Source organism: Camellia sinensis, chromosome 3 (genome assembly GCF_055761805.1).
Source record: "Camellia sinensis isolate YWXY chromosome 3, ASM5576180v1, whole genome shotgun sequence".
Taxonomy (NCBI): domain Eukaryota; kingdom Viridiplantae; phylum Streptophyta; class Magnoliopsida; order Ericales; family Theaceae; genus Camellia; species Camellia sinensis.
Window position 1 is genome coordinate 189,995,067 of NC_138963.1, and position 27,734 is coordinate 190,022,800.

Consider the following 27,734-nt stretch of genomic DNA (forward strand, 5'->3'; position numbering starts at 1 on the left):
TTATAACTGTGGTTGGTTGAGTGTTGAAAAAGCAAAATGTAGTACATATGGGGATTCTTGTTTGTCATTTGATTAATTACGGTGGTATTTTGATGAGGCATTGAAGAACAATCCAGGGAGTCGTTTTGAGTTAGATTTTGAAGATAACAAGCGTTTCAAAAGAGTGTTTGTGGCTTTTCATGCATGCATTGCTGGTTTCAAATATTGTCGGTCATTGCTTTTTCTTGATGGAACATTTTTGAAAGGACGATACAAAGGAGTTATGCTTGCTGCAACGGGGAAAGATGGGAATGAAGGTAATTGTAAATATATCTATTTTTATCTAAGTATGTGAATTTTCTATACATGTAGGAATTGAGTGAATGTGAATTTTCTCTGGTTTTGGCCACTGTGTGGATTTTCTATTGTTGTGGCCACTGTGAGAATTTTCAATGGATTTTTGTCAGTGTATGAATTTTCTCTGGATGTTGTCATTGTGTGAATTGTATCTGTAGGTGGTCACTAAGTGAATTTTCTCTGTAGCTGGTCACTAAGTCAATTTTCTCTGGATGTTGCCAATGTGTGAATTTTCTCTGGATGTTGGCAGTGTCAAACTTCTCTGGTTGTTTTATTGTTCTATTTTTCTCTGTTGTTTTGTAGGTGGTCACTAAGTGAATTTTCTCTGTATATTATGATTGTGTGAATTTTCTCTGTAGCTGGTCACTTATTCAATTTTCTATGGATGTTGCCAATATGTGAATTTTCTCTGGATGTTGGCAGTGTCAAACTTCTCTGGTTGTTTATTGTTCTATTTTTCTCTGCATGTGTGTACCTAATATGCTTGTTCCTATTTGTTTTGTAGGTTTTTTTCCTGTAGCTTTTGCTGTTGTTGATGCTGAGAATAAAGACAATTGGTGTTGGTTTCTTGAACATTTATATGGAGTATTAGGATCAGAAAGGGTGATAAGTTTCATATCAGATCGACATTGTGGAATTGTGGAGGGAATTGCTAGGTTTTTCCCTAACTGCTTTCATGGATTTTATTTGGAACATCTAAAGAGAAATTTGAGGGATAAGTTGTCATGTGGAAACACAAATTTGGTTAGGGAGACGATTGTGTCCAAGTTTTCAAAATGTGCATATGCTCCAACAAAGGCATCATTTCATTTCAAGTTAAATGAGTTAAAAAGTGAGGGAGGAGACATTGTGAGTGTTTTCTTGAGAAGTTTACCATATGAAAATTGGAGTGATGCATATTTTGCAGGGAAACGTTATGGTGAGATGTATTCAAATGTTGCTGAGTCATTCAATTCATGGATACGAGAAGCTCGGCACTTGCCAATAACAAATTTGGTGGACATGATACGGTTGCAAATCATGAATATGAGGTCTGATAGGAGGCTGCTCTCTAGTAAATGGAATAAAATTTTGTGTCCTCGTATGGATAGTGTGTTGGAGAAGTCTTTTTTGGACGGGAGGACATGGAATGTGAGTTTATCATCTGATAATGTCTTTGAAGTGCATTGTTTTCCTTCGGTTATGGTTGATCTTGGGTTGAGAACTTGTTCATGTCGAAAATGGAAAATAAATGGGTATCCATGTCAACATGCTGTTGCTACAATTTTTAGGAGTGGAAAGAATTTGAATTCATTTGTTGAACCATTTTTTCATGCTGATATGTATCGTCAAGCATACTCCTTTTCGATTGGCCCAGTTCCAACTGTTGAAAAACCTGTGTGTAGCATTGAAGATGCTATGATTTTACCTCCATTGAGCAAGAGACCTGCTGGGAGGCCGAAGAAGAACAGAATTGCTTCTACTGGAGAGTTTAAAAGGGTGATTAAGTGTAGTCGTTGTGAGAGTATTGGTCACCATAATAAGAGGACATGCAAGGAACCTTTGTTAAATAGTTGAGGATTATACATTTTATTGATGGAATAATACATTTGATGATTACTTTGTGTATTTTGTTTTGTGAAATTTATTTTTTGGACAGTGTATATAATAATATCAATCAAATTCATCCAGAGAAATTTTTCAATATCAGTTAAAGTGTGTTTGTTGATATATACTATAGGCAGTGGGTTTGTAGTACCTGTCAAATTCATCCCGAGAAATTTTCCTATGGCAGAGAAAATTCTGTGTGTTGTGTTTTGAAGCTTCATATTCATCCACATAAATTTGACAATGGCAGACTAAAGTACTGTGTGGATTGTGTTTTTTCAATTTGATAATTGTTTTGTACTAACACAGTGCATTAGAGATTGAATGATCATATAGGCACCTTCTTTGGTGAGATATGAGTTAAATTTATCTGTAAATTTCTGGTAGCTTCATATCAGTCATTTCAAGAAATGTGCACAGCAGACAGAGCATTCAAAAAATTATTGTACAACCAAGAAACAAAATCAAGCTCTTTTGGAATTTCTCTGAGTTGAGAATTTCTCTGAGTTGAGAATTTCTCTGGACCAGGGAAGAATTTCTCTGGACTCACTTGAACTCAGAAATTTGTGTCAAAGCCAGAGAAATTTTCATCCAGAGAAATTTTTCACCATCAGAGAAAACTATATGGGCATTGTGTTCTGAAATTTGAAATTCATGCAATGAAATTTTCCAGTGGCAGATAAAATTACTGTGTGCTTTGTGTTTTGTTGAGTTTGATGATTGTTTTGTACCAACACAAAGTTTTACAGATTACATGATCATATAGGCATCCCCTTGGGACGATACAAGTTAAATTTCTCTGTGAATTTCTGGTAGTTTATACCAGAGAAATTTCTGCAGACAATTTTCTCTGGCAGACAATTTTCTCTGGCAGACAATTGTTGAAATTTACATTAGTCGAAATAAAAAAAAAAAAATGAAATTTAGATTAGTCAAGAAAGGATATATACATATACGTCAAGGATCATCATTCCTTCAATGTATCAACAAGAAAGGATATATACATATATGTGAGACAATTTTCTCTGTGTGGATATGTACATTGTCTTCCTTTCACTAGTTTCACTATTACATTTGTGGTTCTTCTGGGGGTATTTCAATTGGTTCAGTCCATGACCGGCCAACTTCGGTCACAAATCTCTCTATGAGTTCTGCCCTCATCAACCTTATCTCTTGTGTGGACAATTTGGATTTGATAGGTTCATGCTTGCTATATTGTTTCATTATATAGCAGACAAAGAGGCCACAATCCAGACTGCATACAAATTATAGGTATGGTTAGTTTTAAGAAACATGCAACTGAAATTATCTTATTTATAGATGTATGAAACTTACGAATCGCTTTCTTGTTGTGGAGCATTGTTGACATACTCAAAGTCATAATTTGTGTTTTGTGAGTTAATTAATTTGAAAGAGGGTTGTGATTGAGCGTCTCTTTCAAGACAAGCTTTCAAAAAATTCTCCACGTAATCTTGCTGCAAAAAAATAATTTTTATATAACAGAGAAATTTACGGACAAGTCAATGGGATTCTATGAAAATTATCATCACATAAAGATGATGATGGATCAGAGAAATTTGCACTCGTTACCAATTGTTTTGCATCTTTGACATATTTGTCTTCTGCATCATCCCTCCTTGGCCTCAGTGAGTTGTAGAACCTCCATAAATTGTCTTGTTTGTCCAGGACAAGCAAGGTCCAGTGATTTCCATGTGTGGACTTCTCATTACCTCCAGTATTTATTGGGAAATGGAGGAACCTATAGTTCCTCCATGCTGTTTCAATATGCTTGTCAAATAAGGACACTCGAAAACTTTGATTTTCTGTCATGTTGATGAAATTCTGTGCTCAGAGAAAATCAAAAAATGGTTTTGTTAGTGACACAACTGACTTCAAGAAGTATATTAAGAAGAGAAAGTAGAAAGTAAATTCCAGAGAAAATCAAATAAAATAGTAGTAACATACTAAGCACATGGATGTGAAAAAAAATGAGGTTGGTTGTTGTTTCTCTCTGATTTGGTCAGCCAAAAGGATCTCTCCATAGCCATCAATGACCTGAAAAATATGATTTATAATTGTAATATTGTTTTATAAAGGCTGATGGAACATTGCAGAGAAATGTTGATGAAAGGGAAAGACTTACATTGTTGGCAATTTCTTTTTGCTTTATGAGGTTTCCAATGTCTTCAAAGGTAATGATATTCAACTCACTTGTCCAAATTAAAGCTCTACAAGATGACAAAGAAGGGATTGAATTGTTGTTAATGCAACATAAGTTTGTAATTTGTTGTTTGTTATGTTCTATTTTGTTTGTTGTACTTACTCAAGCCCAGACACATTTGATATGTGCTGCAAGATGTCTTTTATATGATCTTTTATCAATCTTGAAATGGGAAGAGTTTGTGGAAAGACCCAAGATTTTGTGATGTTTATAGGTTGAGGCAAGACGTATGCATCAGCATCAAGCACTTCTTTGTCCTTCGTGCTTTGCTCAACTTGTTTTGCAGCTTGTTTTGAAGCTCTAGTCACTTTCGCAACTTTCGGATATTGGAATTCTGGATCATGCTGCTTTTCCTTCCTTTCTTTTGCCTTTAAATTTTTTATCATTGAGGTTGGATCTTTTTTGACTGTAGGCAGTGAAAATATTAGGAAAAGTGAAATTTCTCTGAAGCAACAGATGATATTTCAATATGTAAATTTATTTAATTCAATATTTTGCAATTACCATAGAGTTTCTTCTTTTGTTTCGGTTGTTGTTTGTGTGGCATTTGCTCTTGTTGGGTTGTTGGTTGTTGTTCCAGTTGCATTCCAACTATACACAGTGAAAATCAAACAAGCCCCAAAAATGGAATAAGAAAATATACAGAGAAATGAAATGAGCAGTAGAAATATAACTAATGTGTTGAGAGAGATATAACTTCTAGAGAAAATTACCAATGACAGAGAAAATTATAATAAATAGAAATTTCTCTGAGTTATGATGGCACAAGGACATAACTTTTTGTGGCTCAAGATTTTCACTGACCTTGTGGTTGAAGTTGTGTTGGTGTTCGGTATGGTTGTGTTGCTAGTTGGACAGATAGTTCTTGAACTTGTTCATGCAATTTGACATTTTCAGTTTCAAGCTCCGAATTTGAACACCTCAACTGTTGAATTGTTTTTGCATCGTTTGCTTTTTCAACCTCCAACATCCTTAGTTTCATTCGGATTGTGCTTTCTTTTTCTTGAAGTTCTGAGTTATGTGATGTCAGGATTCTTATTGAAATATCCTTTTCAGCAAGTAATTCCATCCAATTTCTGTCTTCTTCTTTTTTAGATTGAGACAGTGCCTTCAGTCTTTGACGTAGATCAGCAATTTGGGCATCCTTTGATTCCTCAAATTCTTCAGGCTGATGCATTGTTGAGCCACAAATGCCATCATGTTGTTGGTCCATCGGCTCATTATTTTCTTCTTCATCACTTTCATCCTTGTTCTCTTCTTCTTGTTCATCTTCATCTTCATCTTCTTGTTCACTGTCTTCTTCTTTCTGTTCATTTTGTTCTTTGTCTTCTGGTTCTATTTCTTCACTTTCTTTGGTGGTTTCTTCTTCTGTGCTGCTTGCTTGATGTTCTTGTCCATTGCTGGCTTCGTATTCTTCTGTGTTGCCTTCTTTTTGTTCATTCCCTCCGTCTTCAGATGGATCTTGTAATGTCTCCTTGAATATGACAATTGCCTTTTTTAATTCTTTCTTCGTCTTTTTGCCAAGACAGAACTCTTCAGATGGGTTTTTGACTAGCTGCTTGTTATCAATCTGTAACAGGAGACTCTTTTATTAGAGAAATGTTACAAAATTCACTGAGAGAAAAAATTCAAATAAGGAAAATTAAATTCATCTAAATGATACTAATTGGAAACAAATTTCAGAGAAAATTGTATTGGGCCAGAGAAAATTAGAGACATGGAGTTAATTTTATGGGGCAGAGAAAATTATGAAACAGTGAAATAAACAGTGTTTATAAGTTAATGTTTTACTATATTTGTGTCAGAGAAATTTGAATTCCAGTGAAAATTCATTAGAAGGGTAGAAATAAACAATGTTTATCAAAGATGCAAGGCACACAAGTTATGGGCAAAGAAAATTACACACAAGGAGATAAAATTTGATGGGCCAGAGAAAATTATGTAACAAAGAACATAATTCAGATATTAGAGAAAATGAATCAGGGCATATAAGTTAATGTGTTACAATTGTGGTCAGAGAAATTTGGATGGCAGAGAAAATTGATTACAATGGCAGAAATAGACCAGTGGTTAACAAAGAAGAAAACAGAAATTGATATTTTAGAGAAAATTAATCTTAATCAATCAATGCACAAGGAGGGAAACAAAGCAGTGGTCAGAGAAATTTTGAAATTTCACTGAGATTTCGGTAGCAATAGGAATCTAACCTGTCGAGGTGCAAGAGAGTGGACTGGTGTCTTCTGCAGCTGTTTCGTCAAGGTTTGAAGGTTCCACTTGGCACATCTTGGGAAGTCTGTTGTGTTACTGTCTTCTGAGTCAATGATAGTTGCATGTTCACATAGCCAATACTGTGATGAAAATGAAAGTAAATAAAATTTTGTAAACGCACAAATTTGTAAGTATGATAACTGCAAATTTGAATGGATATTATACTTACCAGCAATGTAATGACACACCCCGTAACTTTTTCTGGAGTTCTGTGCAATGCCATGATAGAATCAATCAATGTTGATGTGATTGCTTCCGGCCAATCATACTGTTTCATTGATTCAAGAGGTTCCACATACTTTATAAAAACCCAACCTATTGAATTCCCACTTGTTGCAAAAAATAGGGTGAGACACAAGTACAATGTAACAATGATTGCTACATCTTTGAAGTCAGTTGGTTGCTTGCTTTTCATTGCTTTGACCAAGGCATTTTTAAGAACAGGACCAGTGAGCCTTGTGTCCTTTTGGAATCTTCTCCTGAGGAATACAGATTTTGGCTTTTTAGAGTATCTTAATGACATGGCTCCTTTACCTCCTTCCAAACCAAAAATCAAGGTCATGTCATTTGTTGTAAAGGTCAGGTTCTTCTTCCCAACTGTGAATGCTTTTGTTTTTTCATTGTAACATTGGATTATGGCAACTACATCATCATCGGATTTCCTAGATTTCTTTGGATCCATCCTTCCAGTGGTTAGAGCTTGGATCAAATACCAGAATGGGGTCTTTTGAAGCTCTAGAAGATGTTTTGAACTGAATTTAAGTGTTTGAAAGAAGGAGACGACAGATGAGAGATTGGATCGGAATTGAATGCTGTAGTGAGCTCTCTTTCTGTGGAGTTTAACAGGTTTTTTCCCCCTTGAGCTTGAGTCTTTTGAAGTTGGGGTACTCATCTGGATGCTAGTTGCTTCATCAGCTTGGACTTGTGTGTTTTGGGAAGGAGTTTGTGGTGTTTTAGTGCTGGTTTTTGATCTTAGATGATAAGAGCACTGAGAGAGTTGTTCTTGCTTCCTTGGTGTTTCTAGTGTTTTGCTGCTGGTTTTTGATCCTAGTCCATAAGAAGACTGAGACAGTTTCTGTTTTTTGCTTGGTGTTTCCGGTGTTTCGCTGCCTTTACGTTTTGCCATTTCTAGACAATGATTAAAGCATAGAGATGTCAACATTAAATCCCAGAGAAAAATGGAAATGTCAGAGAAAATTACAGATAAGGGAGAAAATTGGAGATGCCAGAGAAAATTACAGATAAGGGAAAATTACAGAAAATTTGACATGTCAGAGAAAATCAACACAGCATCATAAACATGGGAGAGAAATTTTCAATAATTGTTTAAATTACAGATAGAAGTAAACATACCAGAGAAAATGAATGATAGAAAAAAGTAAACATGGCAAGTGAAAGAAAATTTGCATTCCACAATTAGCAAAGATAAAATAAACAAAGTAATGTAAACATGGCACTGAGAAGTACACCATATTGAAATCAAGAATTGAACAAAATAAACATACCAGAGAAAAATGCACATTCTGGAGAAAATTACACATTCTTGAGGAAATTTCGATTCCAGAGAAAATTTCAATTCATAATATTAAAATGCAAGAAAAATATACATACACAAGCAGAGAAAATTAACCATGATAGAGACACTCAATGGAGGAAAGTGGTGCGATGTGGTCAGAGAAAATTATAAATACCAGAGAAACTTAGACAGGGGCAAGAGTGTAATTGACATTGCAGATAAGGATACATATTCCAGAGAAATTTACAAAGCAGAGAAATTCAGAGACAAAATGACAGAAACATATTCAAGAATAAGATCAAAATTCAGAGAAATAACTTTTTCTCAAAGTACATATGGCAGAGAAAATTCCAAGAAGAAACATTCATTCCAGTCCACAATATTAAAACTCCAGAGAAAATTTAAAATGACAAAGACACAAGGGAGGAAAGTGATGTGATGTGGTCAGAGAAAATTATAAATACCAGAGAAACTTAAGACAGAGGCAAGAAAGCAATAGACATTCTAGATTAAGATAGACATTGCAATTAAAAATACATATTACAGAGAAATTTACGGAGCAGAAAAATTTATAGACAGAATTACAGAAACATGTTCAAGAATAAGATAAAAACACAAAAAATTGTTGTGAAAATAAACATGCCAGAGAAAATTGAAAGAAGAAAATTACATTAATAAAAAATCAGAGAAATTCAAATGCCAGAGAAATTTACAGATAAAATCACACAAACATGTTGAAGAATAAGTTCAAAATACACAGAAATAAATTTTTTCAAATTCAGGTAGCTTTTTATTACAAAATTGAAACCCTAATTTATGAAAGGTTATTATAAAATGCTATTAATTGTGTTTCCAGAGAAAATCTAGTTGTATTGTAGAAAAACTGACCAGAGTTAGGATGAAACTTGAATGATGAGCTGATATGGCCCGCGATGAAGATGCGACGTGACGAAGATGGACTGAGATGATGATGAGAAGTGAAAACGAAGCTTTAACCTAGGTCAGAGAAATTTGTGAGGAAGGAATGGGAATGATTTTTGGAGAAGATAACGAAGCTGTAATGTCGATGGTGCAGATGATGTTGAAACCCTAATTCTGCTGTTCTCCTGTTCGTGAAGATGCTGGATGTTTGGAATGTAACTGAGACGTCGGAATGAGTTTGGTTCTGTGTTGATTTTGGCGAGGGTATTTTGGTCCACAAAATAATTAAAAACGCGCGCCAAGTTGTTTCAGGGACGTGAGGCATCACTATCTTTTTGTGTGTCCTTTATCCTCTAAATTGTTATTATTAGGGACCTTAAAAAAAAAATCCCCTTGTATATATCATGTGGTACCTTATATTATTGTAATTGGCTTTAATACAGTCTACTACATTTATGTTAGGGTGTTTGTAGAATTACAGAGAGCATATACATTTGTGATTGATGGAAGGTACTGTCACGTAGCTAGGGCTGCAAATGAACCGAACTGTTCATGAACAAGCTCGGCCTGGCTCGTTAAGGGCTCGACTGAGCTCGGCTTCGAATATTAGGCTCGTTTATCTTCATTTAAATTATATAATAAATATATTATTTATATATTAAATAATATAAATTTATATATATATTAAATAATATATAAATATATATAAATAATTGTATAAATACATTATTTATATATTAAATAATATAAATAATATTTTTAAAAAATTATCGAGCCGAACTGAGCCGAGCTCGAGCTCAATAAACGAGCTCGATAAGTAAACGAGCCGAGCTCGAGTTCAGCAAAGCTCGGCTCGGCTCGGCTCGGCTCGGCTCGATTCGTTTGCAGCGCTACACGTAGTACCTTATTGGCATACAAATTTTTTCCAAAAGGAGTAAAGAGTCTGGTGGAGTTATGCTAGGGACCCTAAATAAATTACCAATTTTTCTACCAAATCTGAGAAAATTTGGTAATTTATTTACAGTCCATAGTATTTTCCGTCTAGTTTACCTATGCCCTAAGGGCACATGTTAAGAATGAGTAGTGCTATACAAACAAACTTTTCAAACAAACTCTCCTTGCAAACTGATGTGTCACCTAAAATATTAATGAGTTGTGCCTCATTTCATATTTCAAAGTTGTATCACTCCATGCCACATCAGTTTGTAAGAAAGGTTTGTATTTTTTTTTAAATTTGAAAGAATTTTTTCCGTTAAGAATGTATTTAATTATCTTAACTATCTCCACTTGTATGAGAGAATGTAAAACATAAATAGAAATATATATGATGTTTTTCAAAAGCTTAGATATTTTTGTACATGAACAAAAATGTCTTCACAATTAAAATAACGAAATTAACTTACTTATAAAAAAAAATATAACAAAATAAAATGATAGTATCTTCTTCAATGAAAAAACAAACAAAAAAAAATAAATAAATTAATATTTCATTATAAATAAATTTATAAATCACATAAAATAATAAACATATTTTTTTGGAAGCTCATTTAACTTGAAACAATTCTTTGAAATGGATTGTTGAATTTCACTTACAATTAGAGTTTAATCTATTAATTTATAATATTAGAACCAAAAAAAAAAAATCCATTGATGCTATAATATTACAACCAAAAAAAAAAAAATTTCAATTTATTCCAAAAAATAATAAACCAAATAAATAAAAATACTTTATTTAAAATTATATAATCACTCTATGTGTTGCAAATTAAAAATTAAAATTACATGGGCTTAATCCCTAAACTATGAATTTTGTTTTGACTGTTGTTTTCTGTTATAAGGGTTTAATCCCTAAACTGTGTTTTTGTTTTGTACATGGGCTTGGTTTGGAATTATGTAAACGTGTGCATATTTATGTTTATCTATGAGTTTATTTTGTTCCATGTAACTTTCACAGCTCATTGGACGTTATATTTTATTAGTTATAAGCTTCCGCCAGGCCCTTTTACTGTATTACTGTTAAGCAGACCTTTTATAATATCGGATTACTGGCCAGTCACTTCACTAATCTCTTTGGGCGGGGGTTGGGTCGTGATAGTGTTGGTTAAAGAATTGAACAGATCTGTTGATTTGTTGTTGTTGTGGACCAGATCTGTTGAAATCTGTTCAAAATTCGAACAGATTTAAGGAATGGCTTAATTAGGTCAACTGTTGGTTAAAGAATCGAACAAATATATTGATTTGTTATTTTTGTTGACCAGATCTCTAGCAAATGTGTTCAAAATTTGAACATATATATATATATATATAGTAGTTGTTGATTTGTATGTATGTTTGTTTTTTTTTTTTTTTTGGTTAGTTGTTGATCTGTTCTGGTTCTTATTATGTTTGTTTTTTTTTTTTGATCAGCAAAAAAAAAATCTTTATTGATGAAACATACAAAGTATGATTGGATACATCAATAAAGAGGAGCTTAGAGCTAACATGAAGCTCCAAGCGCCAGTTGGTGAGAAACCAACAGAAAGAAAAACAAAAGATGCTGCCAAAGAACCAAAAAACCAGTTTTTGTACCACCCATACCATGACTGGACAAGCAAAATGAACAACCTTGGAAGTCTAAAAAGAGGCTCATTATGTCTTCGATCCCTGCCCTATATCAGAAATGCACAACCCCATAGTAAACCAGCACACTATACTGAAGCAACCAATAGACTGCCAGGTCCTGAACCGGACTCCATTCCCAGAAGCTAAGCTCCCACGACTGATTCCATGGCCTGCATCTTCTGAGACCCATATTGCAACACTGCAGTAACACATCAGAAGCCTGCAAACCTGGAGAACAAACAAAACGGAGTTGCAGAACTGTACCCAGCAACCCAACACAAACCAAACTGTGATCCCGGCAGCACAGGTGAAGCAGATACACATACAGAAAGCAGATTGGCAGAGCAGAAGCAGAAGATTAAACAGAACAACTCAGGTAAGGCAGATTAATGACACAGGCAAGAACATTATGAGACACCCCTGTATGCATCTCCCAAGCAAGATCTAATGTGCTCCAAATTAAAGATGAAATCATGCACTGAGAACCTGCAATCCTTATATACCTCCTTAAACCAAAAGGCCATCCTAACCTTAACCATATCAGAAACACCCTCCCCACTTGGGGCAACATCTCGAAATAAGCATTCATTGCGATGGTTCCATAGAGACCACATAACAACCATAGGAAGAGCTTTCCACATCAACCTCGCCTTTTTCGTAAACCTCACCCCTGCCCACCAGTCAAGAACAGCCTCTACTGAATCTGGCAAAGCACCTTGGACATCCCACCATTTAAGAATTGCAGACCACACACTCCAAGCCACTTGGCATGACAATAGCACATGGTTAATTGTCTCAGCCCCAGATTTGCACAGGCAACATACTGAGGAGTCATTAGCATGAAGTACACCAATCCTGGTAAGAAATTCTGCAGTCTTTAATTTTCCTTTCCAAGCAAGCCACCCAAAAAATTGAACTCTGGGTGGGATGTGTTTTACCCAAATTCTTTTGCTGGTTGGACTGAAGCTACCGAAGCCAGCTGCTAAAAATCTGTACACTGATTCAACAGAAAAACTCCCTGTTTTTGAGGCCATCCAAACTAGTGTATCTTCTTCAGAGTTCCTAATAACTGAGCCTGCCTCTAGGTGGTTTTTCAATCTGGTTACCTCCGGACTTTCCCAATCATACAGCTCCCTTCTAAAGTGGAACACCCATTCACCAGCAGCCTCTTTCCTTTCCAGCATAGCAGCTAGAGTCTCACCCTTTTCACCTACCAACCTATACAAGAGTGGGAATTCATCTTTGAGACATAAATTGTTACACCATTTATCCACCCAAAATTTAACTCTATGGCCATTCCCCACTTTCACCTTACAGTTATTCAAAAAGAATTCCAGCAAACTGCCACTCTGATCAGATCCTGATAATATGTCATTCCATATTTTAGAGAGCCTGCTAATGGGGCTAGCAGGAGGGCTCCAGCTCCCCTCATCTAACCGATATTTACTACAAATGACCCTCCTCCACAAAGCTTTGTTCTCAACCCCAAACCTCCACTTCCATTTCAACAAAAGGCATTCATTAACCACCTTAACTCTCCTTACCCCCAGACCCCCTTGCTCCACTGGTTTAGCTACTTCCTTCCATTTTACCAAGTGAACCTTCCTCTTCAATTCAGATCCATCCCAGAGGAAAGAAGCCTGAATCTTATCCAGAGCTCTGGCTACCCCTTGAGGCAATTTATACAATGACAAATAGTAAATGGGCAGAGAGGATAGAACAGATTTAATTAACGTAAGTCTCCCAGCAAAAGAGAGTAATCTCCTTTTCCAGCCTGATAATTTGCTTCTGAACTTGTCCAGTACGGGGCTCCATGATGCTTTCCTACTTGGGTTAGCACCCAATGGGAGACCAAGGTACTGAAATGGCAGAGTTCTCACTTTGCAATTTAACACTGAAGCAAATTCCAGCATCTCCTCCTCTGGAACACACACACCACTAACTATACTTTTGTGGTAGTTTATCTTTAGGCCTGAAAGCATCTCAAAACATCTCAGAATCTTCTTAAGATTTCGCACCTCCCGAACATTGGCTTCGCACAATATTAGAGAGTCATCTGCAAACTGGAGGTGAGTAAGATTCACCCCACCTGAGCCAATCTTCACCCCTTTAATTATCCCCAAATTCAAAGCTCTAGACATTAAAATGCTCAACCCCTCTGCAGCAATATTAAACAAGAAGAGGGACAGGGAATCCCCTTGCCTAAGCCCTCTTTGGGGACTAAATTCCTCCGTAGGGGCACCATTGACAAGCACAGATAATCGCGCAGTAGTTATGCACACCCTAATCCACTCCACCCATTTCTCACCAAACCCAAAATTATCCAACATTGAGAACAGAAACTCCCAATTCAGTGTGTCAAAAGCTTTCTCAAAATCAAGCTTTAAAATCAAACCTCTCTTCCTAGATTTCTTCCAACTATCCACAACCTCATTTGCCACCAGCACACCATCTAGAATGTTCCTGCCTCCAATAAATGCTGATTGATTCACACTAATGATGTGAGGGATGACTGCCTTCAACCTTGAGGATAAAACCTTAGTGAGGATTTTATACAGAGACCCAACCAGACTGATAGGCCTGTAGTCAGCTAAACCCAAAGGATTCTCCTTCTTAGGGACCAATGTAATGAATGAGCTATTTATCCCTCTAGCCAGCTTGCTATTTTTATGGAAATCAGCCATGAAAGATAGCACATCAGACTTCAATACCTTCCACAATTTCTGAAAGCATGACAAGTTAAACCCATCTGGGCCTGGAGCCCTGTTGCCATCACAGCCTTTAACAGCACTCCATATCTCTTCCTCAGAAAATTCAGCTTCCAACAAATCAAAATAGGGACTGTCCCTCACTGACTGGAAGGGTCCCTCCAATAAAGGCCTACACTTCCAATCCTCAGTAAATTGTTTTTGAAAATGGGCTAGGACCTCTTGCTTTACTTTGCATGGATCATCAAATACCACATCCCCAATGGTGAGAGAGTTAATTTCATTTCTCCCTTGTCTACACTTAACTATCACATGAAAATATCGAGTGTTTTTATCCCCATTCAAATTCCAGTTGAGTCTTGACTTTTGTAGCCACAACCAGTCCACCATTCTAGTTAACCTGCAAGCTTCGGCTCTAACCTCCCTTCTTCTAGCTTTTTCAACCTCTTCAAGCTCCCTTTCTTCTGCTACTAGATCAAACATATGAAGTTCATCCTGAACTTGCTTCAACTTAGTATTCACATTACCAAAAACTTCACAATTCCACTGTTTAAGTGCTAATTTCAACCCTTTCAGCTTCTGAAATAATCTAAAGCCAGCCCAACCCTCCACCTGATGCTCCCTCCACCATTTTTCCACAAAGGGTAGGAAATTAGTGTGTAGAGTCCATGCATTTATAAACCTAAAGGGTCTAGGGCCCCAATCTCTCTCATCCTCCATTAAAAGTAAAGGGCTATGATCAGACATGACTCTAGGTAACCCCCATAACTTCAGATTGAAATGTTCCAGCCATTTTGGATCCACTAAAACCCTATCAATTCTGCTCCATTTCTCCCCTTCCCTGGCATTACACCATGTATACCTTCTACCCAATAAGGGCAAGTCATTCACCTCACTTTTATCAATGAAATCATTCAATTCCTTCATACCCCTCTCCCTTCTAGAACAACCTTTCCTCTCACCAATATTTGTAATTTCATTAAAGTCCCCCCCGATACACCATGGATTAGAAAACTCCTCCTTTAGATTCAGAAGACACTCCCACAGCTTCCCTCTTTGACCCACTTCATTAGGGGCATACAGATTAATTAAGATGCACTCAAAGGAGAAGAATAAAGTACCTGAGAGAAGAATGAATCTTCTATTACAGCAGCAGCTTGATATCTGAAACACACCTGGATCCCATATGCATAATAGGCCACCTGCAGATCCTTCAGCATCCACAGTCATGAATTCCAACCTATCCCTAGCCCAGAGTTCCTTAATCTCCTTTTCTGACATAGAAGCCTTCTTTGTTTCCTGGAATAGAGCAATATCAACTCCTCTAGCTTTCAATATACACTTAATTTTATTCCTTTTTTCCTTTCTACCCAAGCCCCTTACATTCCATGTTAGTACCTTCATCATTTAACTAGAACACTTACCTCTGACCCCCAGATGCTGCACTTTAACCTGCAGCACCGAACTCCCCTCCCAATCTTTCTCTATCCTTTGCCTCAAGATCTATAATTCTGGACAATACAGCCTCTTCATTACCTTTGTAGTTAATTCCCAGCCATTTCCCCATTTGAAGAGTTTCATTAGCCTCTTTAAGCAAAGTTCTGTTTCTGGCCACTCCACTAACAGTAGATGCAGAGCCAGTTGCTGCCATGGTTGCTGCTCTCCAAATTGCCCCTTTTGGACCCAATTTGCTTGATGAAGCTCCTTTATGACCATATCTTTTGGCAATCTCATTCTTCATTTGTTTAATCTTCTTCCCACTAGAGTGTTTAACTACTCTTTTCCCCCCTTTCTTCCGCTGAAGTTCTGGATGTAATTGTGCTGCGACATTCTGGGTCGGTGAGATATCTGAACATACTATTGAAGGGCCCACTGCATGTTGAAGCCCACTCTGGAAACCAGACTTCAGGCCTTGGGCTTGCACCTCCACTCCTTTTTTCGTATTTTCGAGCCCATTTCTTGAGGCCATCTCATAACCCAGACCCAACTCCACCTCTAAATTCACCCCAGGTTTAAGTAGGCTAGAACCACTTAAACTTCTGACAACTCCATGCGTGACAACTTGCTCTAAACGTTTCAGACCTACCCCTTCAGAGCCGTTGCCTATATGTCCAGCTGCCTTCATCATGCTTCCCGATTTCCCCTCGAGCACATTTTCCGCCGATTCTGCCACCACTGTTTCAGAACACCCAGGTAGCTCCATATCCACCGCATCACTGCTCCTTACTTGACATGACCCGTCCCTTTGAAACACGGCATTAGCCTGGTCAAGCTGTTGTTGTTGATGATGAAACAAATCTATAATAGCATTGAACATATCTATAATGGTTCAGATCTGCACAAATTTGTTGTTGAATAGATCAGATCACTAATTGGAAAGCAATGTAAACAGATAGATTTTGACTGATAGGGAAAATTAGGATAAGAATTTCAAACAGATGGCATTTCACACAGAGTTTGAATATATACAATCAAAATTTTAATAGATAGAATTTTGATAGATAGAATTCAATAAAAAATAAATAAACAAATAATAAAATTGTAATAGATAGATCTAAATAGATAAATGAAAAAATTGAACAGATAATAAAATGTGGACAGATATTTGAACAAATAAGGGAAAAAATTGAATAGATAGATATAAATTTGAACAGATAGAAACAAATTGAATAGATAATGGGAAAAATTAAACAGATAGTCAAAAATTTTGAACAAATAGATATAAATTTAAATAGATAGGAAAAAATTTGAACAGATAGATATAAATTTGAACAAATAGTCAATGAAAAGTCAACATATAAAAAAAATTAATTGATAAATTAAGGGATAAAATTGAAAACAAAATGTCCTTCAAAATTATCAAAATAACTTCTCACCAAACTATTTCACAAATGGTGGACCTTTCACCAACAAAAGATATCCACTGGATCTAATGTCTTATATCTTCCTTACGTTGAATTTTTCACAATTTTCTCTCTTTTATTTATTTATTTATTGTATTTCATGTTTATTTATTTTTATTTTTTCTTAAAAAATGAAATACATTAATTTATGACAATCAAAAATAAATATTTTGTATTTGAATTTAAATAACTTGAGCCTAAAATGAACGGCTCTCTTTGGTTTAATTTTTCAAAAATTGCTTTTAGATGGATTTTAATTTATTTTTAGTGATTTATATATATATATATATATAAATATTCGTTTAGGAAAAATTTACAATGTACATCCTTTTAAATGGTGTACATTGTAAAAAAGTTATGATTTTTTATGATGAATGTTATGATTATTTATAATGTGTTATGACATTTTGTAGTAAAGTTACAAATAGCGAATTTATGATGTGCACCCTAAAATTAAGAATGATAATATTATGATATTTTGTGATTTTTGTTATGACACTTTGAGATTTTGTTATGACATTTTACAGTAAAAAAAAAGTTATGACTTTTGTAGTGAAAAAGTTATGATATTTTGGGTTTAAGTTATGAAATTTTGTGAAAAAGTTATAAAAGGCATACCGTATGCACCTTTTTGAGGGTGTACATCGTAACATCTCTCTTTAGTTTATGCAAAGTAAAAAAATTTGACTAAAATATAAAAGAAAATTTTCACTAAAATTAATAAAAAAAATTCAAACAAAAACTTATGTGCGTTTTTATTCAGTTTCATTTGTTTTTAGTCAATTTTTTTTTCTTCATATTTTAGTTATTTTTTTATTTTATAATTTTTTAGATACATCTAATCTTAACATATCTAGAAGATAAAAATTTGAAAAAAAAAAAAAATCAATAAAGACAAACAAAAGTCCATCTAAATAGTTTTTAAAAAAATCAAACAAATTATAACTGAATTTTTTTGAGTCAAATTCGAGTTTGCCCTTGAATAATAACGAGTTCAAAGTAGAGTAGAACTTGAGGTGGGGCATACTTGAACAAGATCATTCTACATTTCAGAAGGTTGGTTTCTGAATTGATTTTTTTAATGGTTTTTAAAAATTTTATGCAAAATTATATAGAAAAATAGAAAGAATAATTTCATAATTTCTAATGATTTTTAAACTATTTTAATTTATTTTCAAATGGACCCAACCTAGACAAAATCAACCAGACCAAGTTTGTCGGAATTCCAAGCGTCAATAAAAGTCTCTTTTTGTTTTATCTGTGGAATATCATCACCCCATGTGAGGGGTGATCATCCTCCATGTGCTGTAAGAGTGCAAAGCCAACAAAGGTGTGTTGGCCATGTGAAAGAAGATGCAACATGTGGAGAAAGAGCTGGCCATGTGCATGGACAGCCAAGCTCTCCCTCTGTTAGTGTATAAATGGAGGTTGTGGTGAGAGTTTAATTGAAAGAGTGAGAAAACAGAGCAAGTCAGAGAGTGAGATATGTGAGGCGGAGAGACCGTCTCCCTCGGTGTGAGCGAGGGAGACGGGTGAGTGGGTGAGTGAGGAGAGTGTGAGCCCCTCCTCTATTGTAATCTTTCTGTAATATCTCCATTGTTATAGTGATAACCGGCTACTCTCCCGTGGACGTAGGCATTGAGGCCGAACCACGTTAAATATTGTGTCTCCTTGAGTGTGGGTGTGTTTTTCTGCATGGAATAATTTCTATAAGGTCTTGGGCGGGATCCCAGATCCCAACAAGTGGTATCAGAGCCTCGTCGGTGGCGTTTCGGAACAAAAACAGCGTGTTGTTTGAAACTGCCCAGAAATCAAATTGCTCGAAATCCAGTTTTGAGCATACCAGGAGCAAGGGCTCGACGAGAGGAGTCCAGAAATATAAAGCAGACACCCAACGGACGCCGGACGCGCCCTCACGCGCCCCTGGAAGTTGGCGCGTGAGTCCCAGTCTCCGCACGCGCTCCCACGCGCCGTGACAGCAGCCGGCGCGTCGGCCCAGTCTCACGCACGCGCCCCACGCGCGGCGGAAGGAAGAAGACGAGTGGGGGAGGCGCGTGTCAGGCATGCGCGTGCCACGTCAACAGAAACGTGTCAGAATCGCCGCCACGTGTCATCCACGTGGCAGCCCCGTCAGCAGCAACGTCAGCAGCCAGGTCATTGACGCGTGGCAGCCATGTCAGCGCCACGTCAGCACTGTTGTGCCACGTGTCTGCCACGTCAGCGGTGGTGTTGACCAGTCAACCAGAGGCAGGAGGAAGGATCCAGTGCTTCGCGGCTACGGTGCAGCCGCAGATCTGAGGCGTACAAAATGTTTTGGCTAGATCTAAGCCATTTGGAGTCCGTTTTTGGCGATCCAATAGTGGTTTTCAACTATTTGGAGTATTCCGGACACATCCGTACGGTCAGATTTTGGAGACGGAGTTTCTGTAAAAAAAAGGCAGATTAAAGTGGCAGACGGCGTCAGGGGCAGTGGACGGAATATTCTGTTGGTACACGAAATATTCCCTGAACTTCTGAAAATTGCAATTTGGCCCAGAATTTTCAGAAAATTGTGGTGTGGCCCAGCTTTCGGGGATAGTTTTCAGTGAGGTCCCCGAAAATGCAGCAAAGATTGGTTCTAGCTAAACGGACCGCTCCGGACGCAACCGCGAGGTCAGAATAGTGAAATTCTGAACGGTTTGGAAAGATTGTCAAAACATGGGTGTTTGTCATCTTCAATACTCGAAGGAAGGTTGCTGGATATTGTGGAACGCTGCGGATTCACTGAAGAGGTTAGAATGGGCAGATTCTGACCAGATTGGACAACCAGATACAGATTGAGATAGATCATTGAAGACCAGAAGAGATCAGGCTTGATTAAATGGCAGATCGAGGGAGATCAAGATTGGTCAGGGGTGATTAGAGGATTGCAGAAATGATTATCTTCGAAGTTCGTCGGAGGATCTGGTTCAATCAAAAGAGAAGACCATTCATCGACGGATAGATGATTTGGCAACCAGTACAGGCTCAGGGAAATACTGTGGCTGTTGGAGCTACTGTATATGAGTAGGTACTAATGGTATGTGGACATGTAGAACAATAGTTGCAGAGGAGCATACTAAGCGCAGAAGTACAATTGCAGACGTGCAACAGTGCAAGGGTACGCTAGAGTGTCGTACAGAGGCGCGAGAAGAGTGTGTAGCAGCGGGTTGTTGACAGTTCACAGGAACTTCCAGACAGAGAAATTGAGACAGGAAAAACGCAGGAGTGCGTGCCAAGGAGTGGCAAGTCTTATTTCTCTATGGTGGTTTCTTTAGTTCCATGGCAGCAGATGATAGAGTTGATGCAGATCTCTCAAGCGAGCTCGACGCAGGGAGACCAGAAGCCATGGGTACGGGCACTATGCAAGGAATTGCATAGCTGATGATACTTTGACAGATGGAGCTACTGTCAACCATCAATCTACTGGACAACAAATCAGGGATTGCAAAGGCACAGACAACAAGCGTATGTGGAAACGCCAGGAGGTTGTTCAGAAGTGCAGAGGGCAAAGGCTGAAAGTTCAGAAATAAGCTCTGAGCAAGGAAAATTGAGGATGTTGATGTGTCAAACTCTGAAGTTTTCTAGTTGCTCCCGTGTTCATCATGCAAGGAGTTGCACGGTAATGCATGACAGTCAAGGGCATCCCAGCAGGGGGTGCAGGATATCTTGGTTGCGCAAGTTCACGCATAGCAGGTATAGACATCCGAGACAGAAGCGTGGAAGAGATCTGTGGGAGATAGGAGCAGAGGCTCTCTCCAAATCAGAGAGTGGTGTGAGTTGAGTTGAGGATGTAGGATTCCCTCCTCCTCTTGTATCTCTGGTGTATTATCTCTAGCTTTCAAGGGATGCAGCGTCTCAGTGAAGAGATGCAAACTATGTTGAATTTGGGCGTGACAAGATTAGCAGCAATGTGTGTTGTGGATCACCTCACATGGGTTGAGGGGGTGATTTGTGGAATATCATCACCCCATGTGAGGGGTGATCATCCTCCATGTGCTGCAAGAGTGCAAAGCCAACAAAGGTGTGTTGGCCATGTGAAAGAAGATGCAACATGTGGAGAAAGAGTTGGCCATGTGCATGGACAGCCAAGCTCTCCCTCTGTTAGTGTATAAATGGAGGTTGTGGTGAGAGTTTAATTGAGAGAGTGAGAAAACAGAGCAAGTCAGAGAGTGAGATATGTGAGGCGGAGAGACCGTCTCCCTCGGTGTGAGCGAGGGAGACGGGTGAGTGGGTGAGTGAGGAGAGTGTGAGCCCCTCCTCTATTGTAATCTTTCTGTAATATCTCCATTGTTATAGTGATAACCGGCTACTCTCCCGTGGACGTAGGCATTGAGGCCGAACCACGTTAAATATTGTGTCTCCTTGAGCGTGGGTGTGTTTTTCTGCATGGAATAATTTCTATAAGGTCTTGGGCGGGATCCTAGATCCCAACATTATCAACAATACTACATTTATGCAATTTTCCCCCCGAAAATGCTTCTAATCACTTTTGTACTGGTTAAAAACACATTTGAGAGGATTTGAAGGAAAAATTGTGTAGATGAATCATTTTTATACGAAAAATGCTTCGAAAGTCTAATTGAGCATACCTAATCCATCCTTAATGATATGAAATGGACCTCACTTTTTACTCCTCATGTTTCTTCTCTCTATCTCAATCTATTTTCTCTCTTTTTCACCTCGTCAAAATATGAGTGATAAGGAATGTAGCACTACTCTTTTTATAATGAAAAATATTTGGGAACACTAATTGATCACCCTCCATTCACCCTAATAAATATGAAATATATTATGTGAAGGAATAGACTCGCACTTCTCATCTCTCGTTTTTCTATTCTCACTCTCACGTCTATCTTATTGGGGATCAAAATGATAGTATTATCTCCCGTCTTTCTATTCTCTCTCTCTCTTATTGCGGATCAAAATGGTTGTATTATATTGGTAGGATGTCACATATTTGTTTTATAATTTTATTATTTTGAGCTGATTGATTGCTAAAATTGACCTGTGGTTCAGGGTACAAGCAAAACGGACTGCATGTGTGGACGAAGCTGATTATAGTAAAAAGCACCAAAAACAGAAGAAGCTGATTATAGTAAAAGCGCGTCCAAGTTTGGCATCTTTCAAAAAATTCAAAAAGTTAAAAAATTACTATCTTATTTAAGTCACATCATCTTATTTAAGTCACATCACCTCTCTAACACATCACTTCAAACCCAACCCAAATCCAACCCATATTTCATAAAAAATCAAAAAGTACACTTATTTAGTCTTCCCAAACTTGACAACTTAGAATCTTTCCAGTCTAAGGCCCTGGGGGATTCAGAATCTCCAACAGGCAAAAACATTCATTGTTCCCCTTAGGTTGAGTTGACATTTACATGTATATTTAGGGATTGTTTGAGATGTTCTAAATAAGTGTACTTTTTAATTTTTTATGAAATATGAGTTGAGTTTGAAGTGATGTAGTAGAGAGGTGATGTGACTTAAATAAGATGATGTGACTTAAATAGGATAGTGACTTTTTAACTTTTTAGATTTTTTATGAGATGCCAAACTTAGCCTTAGTTTGGGTTTCACATTTTTTTAATTAAAAATTAATTTAGTGAAAGAAATAAAAAAAAATCAAAAACACTTATTACTTTTGTACTGTTTTATTTTATCTTTTGAAAGGTTAAAAATAATTTTAATAAATTTTAAAATATATTTTTAATCTTTATTTTAATTAAATTAATTTTTATTTTTACAAAAAAAATTCTGATTTTTTTTTTTTGAAATAAAAAACAGATAAGGCCATCATGTTTAAGTTAAATCACACTATTTTTTCCTAAGTAAAAAAAAAAAATACAAAAATTTTTATAGGGCAAATTACGTTAACGGTCCATATAGTTTAGGATTTGTGTCACTTTAGTTCCTCACTTTTCAATTGACACAATGGACCATGGATTTTGAATTTTGTTTCAAATAAGGACAACTGAAAATATCATTGCTCAATTTCAAAGTCAAAATCGTCAATTTGATAAAATATAAACTAATTTAACAAAAATAAATGTCAAAAAAATATTTTTGAATTTTTAAAATTTATTTCTACCCACCAAAAATAAAATTATGTAAAATTGATAAATATTTTACACATTTATTTATTTTACTAAATTAATTTTTATTATGTGTTTGGATGATGATCATGTAATGGATGGTTGTTTTTATTTTCATTAAATTAGTTTCAATTTTTTTAAAAATCAAATATGACGATAACTTTGATATTATTATTAAACCAATCTATTAAATCAAAAAATCCAAAACTAAAAGCATTTCATATATTAAATATATTGATTATACATTAAAAGTCTAACAACAACCCATTACATGATTATCATCCAAACACATAATAAAAATTAATTTGGTAAAATAAATAAATAAATGTGTAAAAGATTTATTAATTTTACATAATTTTATCTTTGGTGGGTAGAAATATTTTTTAACAATTTAAGAATATTTTTTTGACATTTATTTTTGTCAAATAAGTTTATATTTTATTAAATCGACGACTTTGTCCTTGAAATTGAGCATTGATATCTTCAATTATTCTTATTTGAAACAAGATTCAAAATTTAGAGTCCAATGTATCACAATTAAAAAGTTAGGGACCAAAGTAACACGAGACCCAAACTATAGGAACGGTTAGTGTAATTCGCCTATTTTTATAATATAATATAATCATATCTATTTATTTTTTAATACGGTTAAGGGTCCGTTTGACAGGTAATTTTTTTAATATTTTTTTTTACTAAATATGAGGTAAAAAAAAATATTTTGAAATAATTTTTCACTTTTTACTAAAATATGTTTTATTATCATATCATTAATTATTTAAATAAATCATCACAATATATAAGAGTTTTAGGGATTATTTTTTTAAAATCCCCGATAGTAAAAATTTATTGCAAAAATATTTGAAAACTAATTCCTATCGGTACAAGGGTCATGGCATTCTGAAAAGAAAAAAATAAAATCTTTTTAGCAACAAAATTTTGAAAATCATATATGCATTTGTTTATTTTATTTTTAATTAATAATAAATAGGGTAAATTACACTTTGCCCCCTTAAAATTTCACTCATTTCCTACTTTGGCCCTTTAAGTTTGATTTTTCTTATTTTGGCCTTTCATGTTTGCAATCCTTTCCACTTTGGTTTTTCATGTTTGCAATCCTTCCCACATTGGCCCTTTAAGTTTGATTTTTTTTTCCACATTGGCCCTTCATGTTTGTAATCCTTCCTACTTTGGCCCTTCATGTTTGCAATTATTCCCACTTTACTTCTAGACTAACTTCCTTAAAAAAAAAGTAACAAAATTTGTCACATCAACAGTTTATCAGCACCACGTGATGTAAAAAATTCACTAAAGATGCAAAAAGTAAAAAATAAAAAACAAAAAAATTAGAATTTTTTGTTTAGTCCTTAGTGAACTGAAAATTTATTCATAAACATTATTACATTATAGATGCATATAGATTGGATGCAGCTAAAAAAGTAAAAACAAATTTAACTAAAAAAAGAAAAAAGTCACTAAAGACGAAAAAAACGATAGTGAATTTTTCATTTTAGAATTGACAACATATGTGTTTGAGTCAGTATATTTTTATTTTTTTTTCTTTAGTAATTTTTTTTTCTTTTTTTAGTTAAATTTGTTTTTATTTTTTTAGTTGCATCTAATCTAGATGCATCTATAATATAATAATATTTATGAATAAATTTGAAAAAAAAGTTCACTAAGAATTAAAAAAAATTCCATTTTTTTTGTTTTTCATTTTTCATTTTTTGCATTTTTAGTGAATTTTTTTCATCATACATGGAGCAGATGTGCTAGTGATTTGGCCGATTCTGTTAGTTTTTTGGATGAAAGTTAGTCTAGAAATAAAGTGGGAAGGATTGTAAATATGAAGGGTTAAAGTGGGATAGATTGCAAACATGAAGGGCCAAAGTGAGAAAAATTAAATTTAAAGAGTTAAAGTAGGAAGGATTGCAAACATAAAGGGTTAAAGTAAGAAAAATTAAACTTAAAGGGCCAAAATAAAAAATGGGTGAAACTTTAGGGGGTAAAGTGTAATTTACCCTGATAAATAATATTCGTGGAGTGGAGATCAAAGTATTGACAGATTAATGTGAATACTTATAGGCCTCGTTTGTTTTGGGAGATAGAATAGAGGGGATTGATAGTGAGGGGATTAATAGTGAGGGGATTATTAATGAGGGGATTGATAGTGAGGGGATTAGTAATGAGGGGATTGATAGTGAGGGGATTAGTAGTGAGGAATTGTTAAATTATTTTTATATAAAATAATAAAACAAATACAAAAATATAAAAAATTAAAAATTATATTTTAAAAAAAATTTCCCATATATAAAAAATAAAAAAAATAAAAAAATTTCTAATCCCCTCACTATTTTTCTAATACCATCTCTACCTCCTCCTTACCAATCCCCTCTCCAAGGGTATTAGGAATACCAAGGGACTAATAGTCCCAAGGCCTTCTCCCAAAACAAACAAGGCTATTACTAATACCTTGGTATTAGCAATCCCAATACCCTCTCTTTCACCCAAAACAAACGGGGCCATAGTTACAACTCATAGCCATTGCATAGATGGATGTAATATCGGCAATAGCGATGAGAATGATAAAAATAGGATTAAAGTATAATGACCTTTTTGAATTTAAAAAAAATATAGTAAAGTCTTTTATATTTGATATAATTGTATTAATTTTTTTTTTAAATCTTAATTTACATAACACTTAAGGGCTCATTTAGGAACCTATTATTTTAGTAATTTTTTGATTAAAATATAAGGTAAAAAAAATTAGTATGTTTGTAATGATTTTTTAATTTTTTAAGAAAAGATGTACAAAAAGTAAAGAGAAAATAGAATATTTGAATTTTTGGTATAAGTTGTTAGTTTTTTAATTTTTTTAGTGACTTTTTAACTTTTTGACTAAAACAGTGAGTTGACAAACGAGTAGTCTCTTTTCATTAATAATTTATTAGTTATAAGAATAAAAAAATGATGGTATCATATTTTTTATACTGAAACATATATTCTACTCTATTTAATTTATTTTTTCATATAGTCTATATTAATTTCAATTTTTTATGATCTTACTAAAAATTTAATTAATATAAATTTTGAAACTTACTATATTAGTATAATTTAACCATAAAACATTTCTTAGAATCTTTACGAATGGGACCCACATGTGGTTTCAATGTTGTTGTCATTTGTTTGTTATATTTCTTGATGAGACATTAATTCATATTCACAACTATTTTTGTAAGGTGGTGTTTTAATTGTGATTTAAACAATTTGACCATAAAATATTTCTTAGAATCTCTACAAATAGGACCGACATGTGGTTTCAATGTTATTGTTTTGTTTGTCATATTTCTTGATGAGGCATTAATTCACAACTATGTTTGTAACGCGGTGTTTTAATTGATATTTAAACATTTTACTAAGGATGGGACCAAGCAAATGTCAATTGAGGAAATAATAACATGGTTGACAATTGTATGCTAGTGGATGTTCCAATCCTCTAGCAATTTAGGAAGATAAACAAAAAAATAAATAACAAATAAAGAGTCATTTTAACAAGATTCTTAAATTTACTTACACTCACACGGCTTGAAGATTGACTCTTTAATTGGTGGATTCATAAACAAATCAACAATTGATTATTATGAGCAAATTTAAAAATTACATTTTAGAGATTTTAAGCATATTTTTCATAAATAAAATTCATTTGACTGGGGTTTAAACCTATATATTTGTTTCAACTTGTGGGTGTTGATTTCCGACAACACAACCAAACGGGGAACTCAGTTGGAGAATACCGGCATAATAGAATAAGCCCGAACACCTGCCAACAAGAATATGAGAATACCGCGGTGGTTCGTCCACCCGGGGGCACTCCGACAATTAAGTCAGTAATCTTATCTCTCACAGATATCAATGCAAGTACTTAAACTTCAACAATGAAAGCATAAAACATATCAAATAAAGCATACCTTAGACCCACGAGGGTGCCTTACTTTTATAATGATCAGTGTCCAACTTCCCCTAGAAGTCTTACTTCATGGGACTCTATCCTTTACAAGGATAACATTTATCACAACTCACACTATTCAGATTAAGATGAACTCCCTCACGAGTCTTATCTCCATCCAAATAGGTAGTTTGATGTCATCTAGGACTTTAGTTCTCTATCCAAATATCTCGAATTCCGGTATTATCGCATCACATCTCGGCACCATGGTCCGCCCACGTGGCACCTCGGCTAATAACCTCGGCCACATGGTACCTAAAACTATGTCCCCACAATTGTCCCCTAGATTCTATTACCTCGGCAAACTGAGGTGATGGAACCTATACATGTACTTCCCCGATTGAGATCGTGACTCGTTGGCACCAAGAAACAAGGACTCAAATGTCCACTTGTCAAGAATCAAGAATCAAGAGCCAAGAACCAAGAACCACGAACCATCATGTTCCATTTCATCTAGGTCCAACATCTCGACAGAGATCGCACTGCTAGCAAAGATCATGACTTGCTAGTTCAAGAACATCAAGATCCTAGTATCAACTCATCAGAAACCAAGA

The 27,734-nt window shown here is 35.4% G+C and overlaps 2 protein-coding genes across 2 annotated transcripts; one reads left to right on the forward strand and one right to left on the reverse strand.

Annotated features, from left to right (window-relative positions):
* The first annotated feature begins 15 nt into the window (after positions 1-15).
* LOC145821225 (uncharacterized) lies at positions 16-2,020 on the forward strand. Its single transcript, XM_082917751.1, has 2 exons — positions 16-296; positions 842-2,020. Exons 1-2 carry the CDS (start codon positions 263-265, stop codon positions 1,891-1,893), a joined length of 1,086 nt encoding a protein of 361 aa, XP_082773877.1. The 5' UTR covers positions 16-262; the 3' UTR covers positions 1,894-2,020.
* Positions 2,021-2,573: 553 nt separating this feature from the next.
* Positions 2,574-5,585, reverse strand: LOC145823007 (uncharacterized). The gene is made up of 8 exons (XM_082921765.1): positions 4,949-5,585; positions 4,649-4,735; positions 4,247-4,550; positions 4,067-4,151; positions 3,889-3,978; positions 3,514-3,765; positions 3,259-3,398; positions 2,574-3,178 (listed from the first exon to the last, which is right to left on the reverse strand). The coding sequence occupies exons 1-8, from the start codon at positions 5,355-5,357 to the stop codon at positions 2,992-2,994; spliced, it is 1,554 nt and encodes a 517-aa protein (XP_082777891.1). The 5' UTR covers positions 5,358-5,585; the 3' UTR covers positions 2,574-2,991.
* Between the last annotated feature and the right edge of the window lie 22,149 nt (positions 5,586-27,734).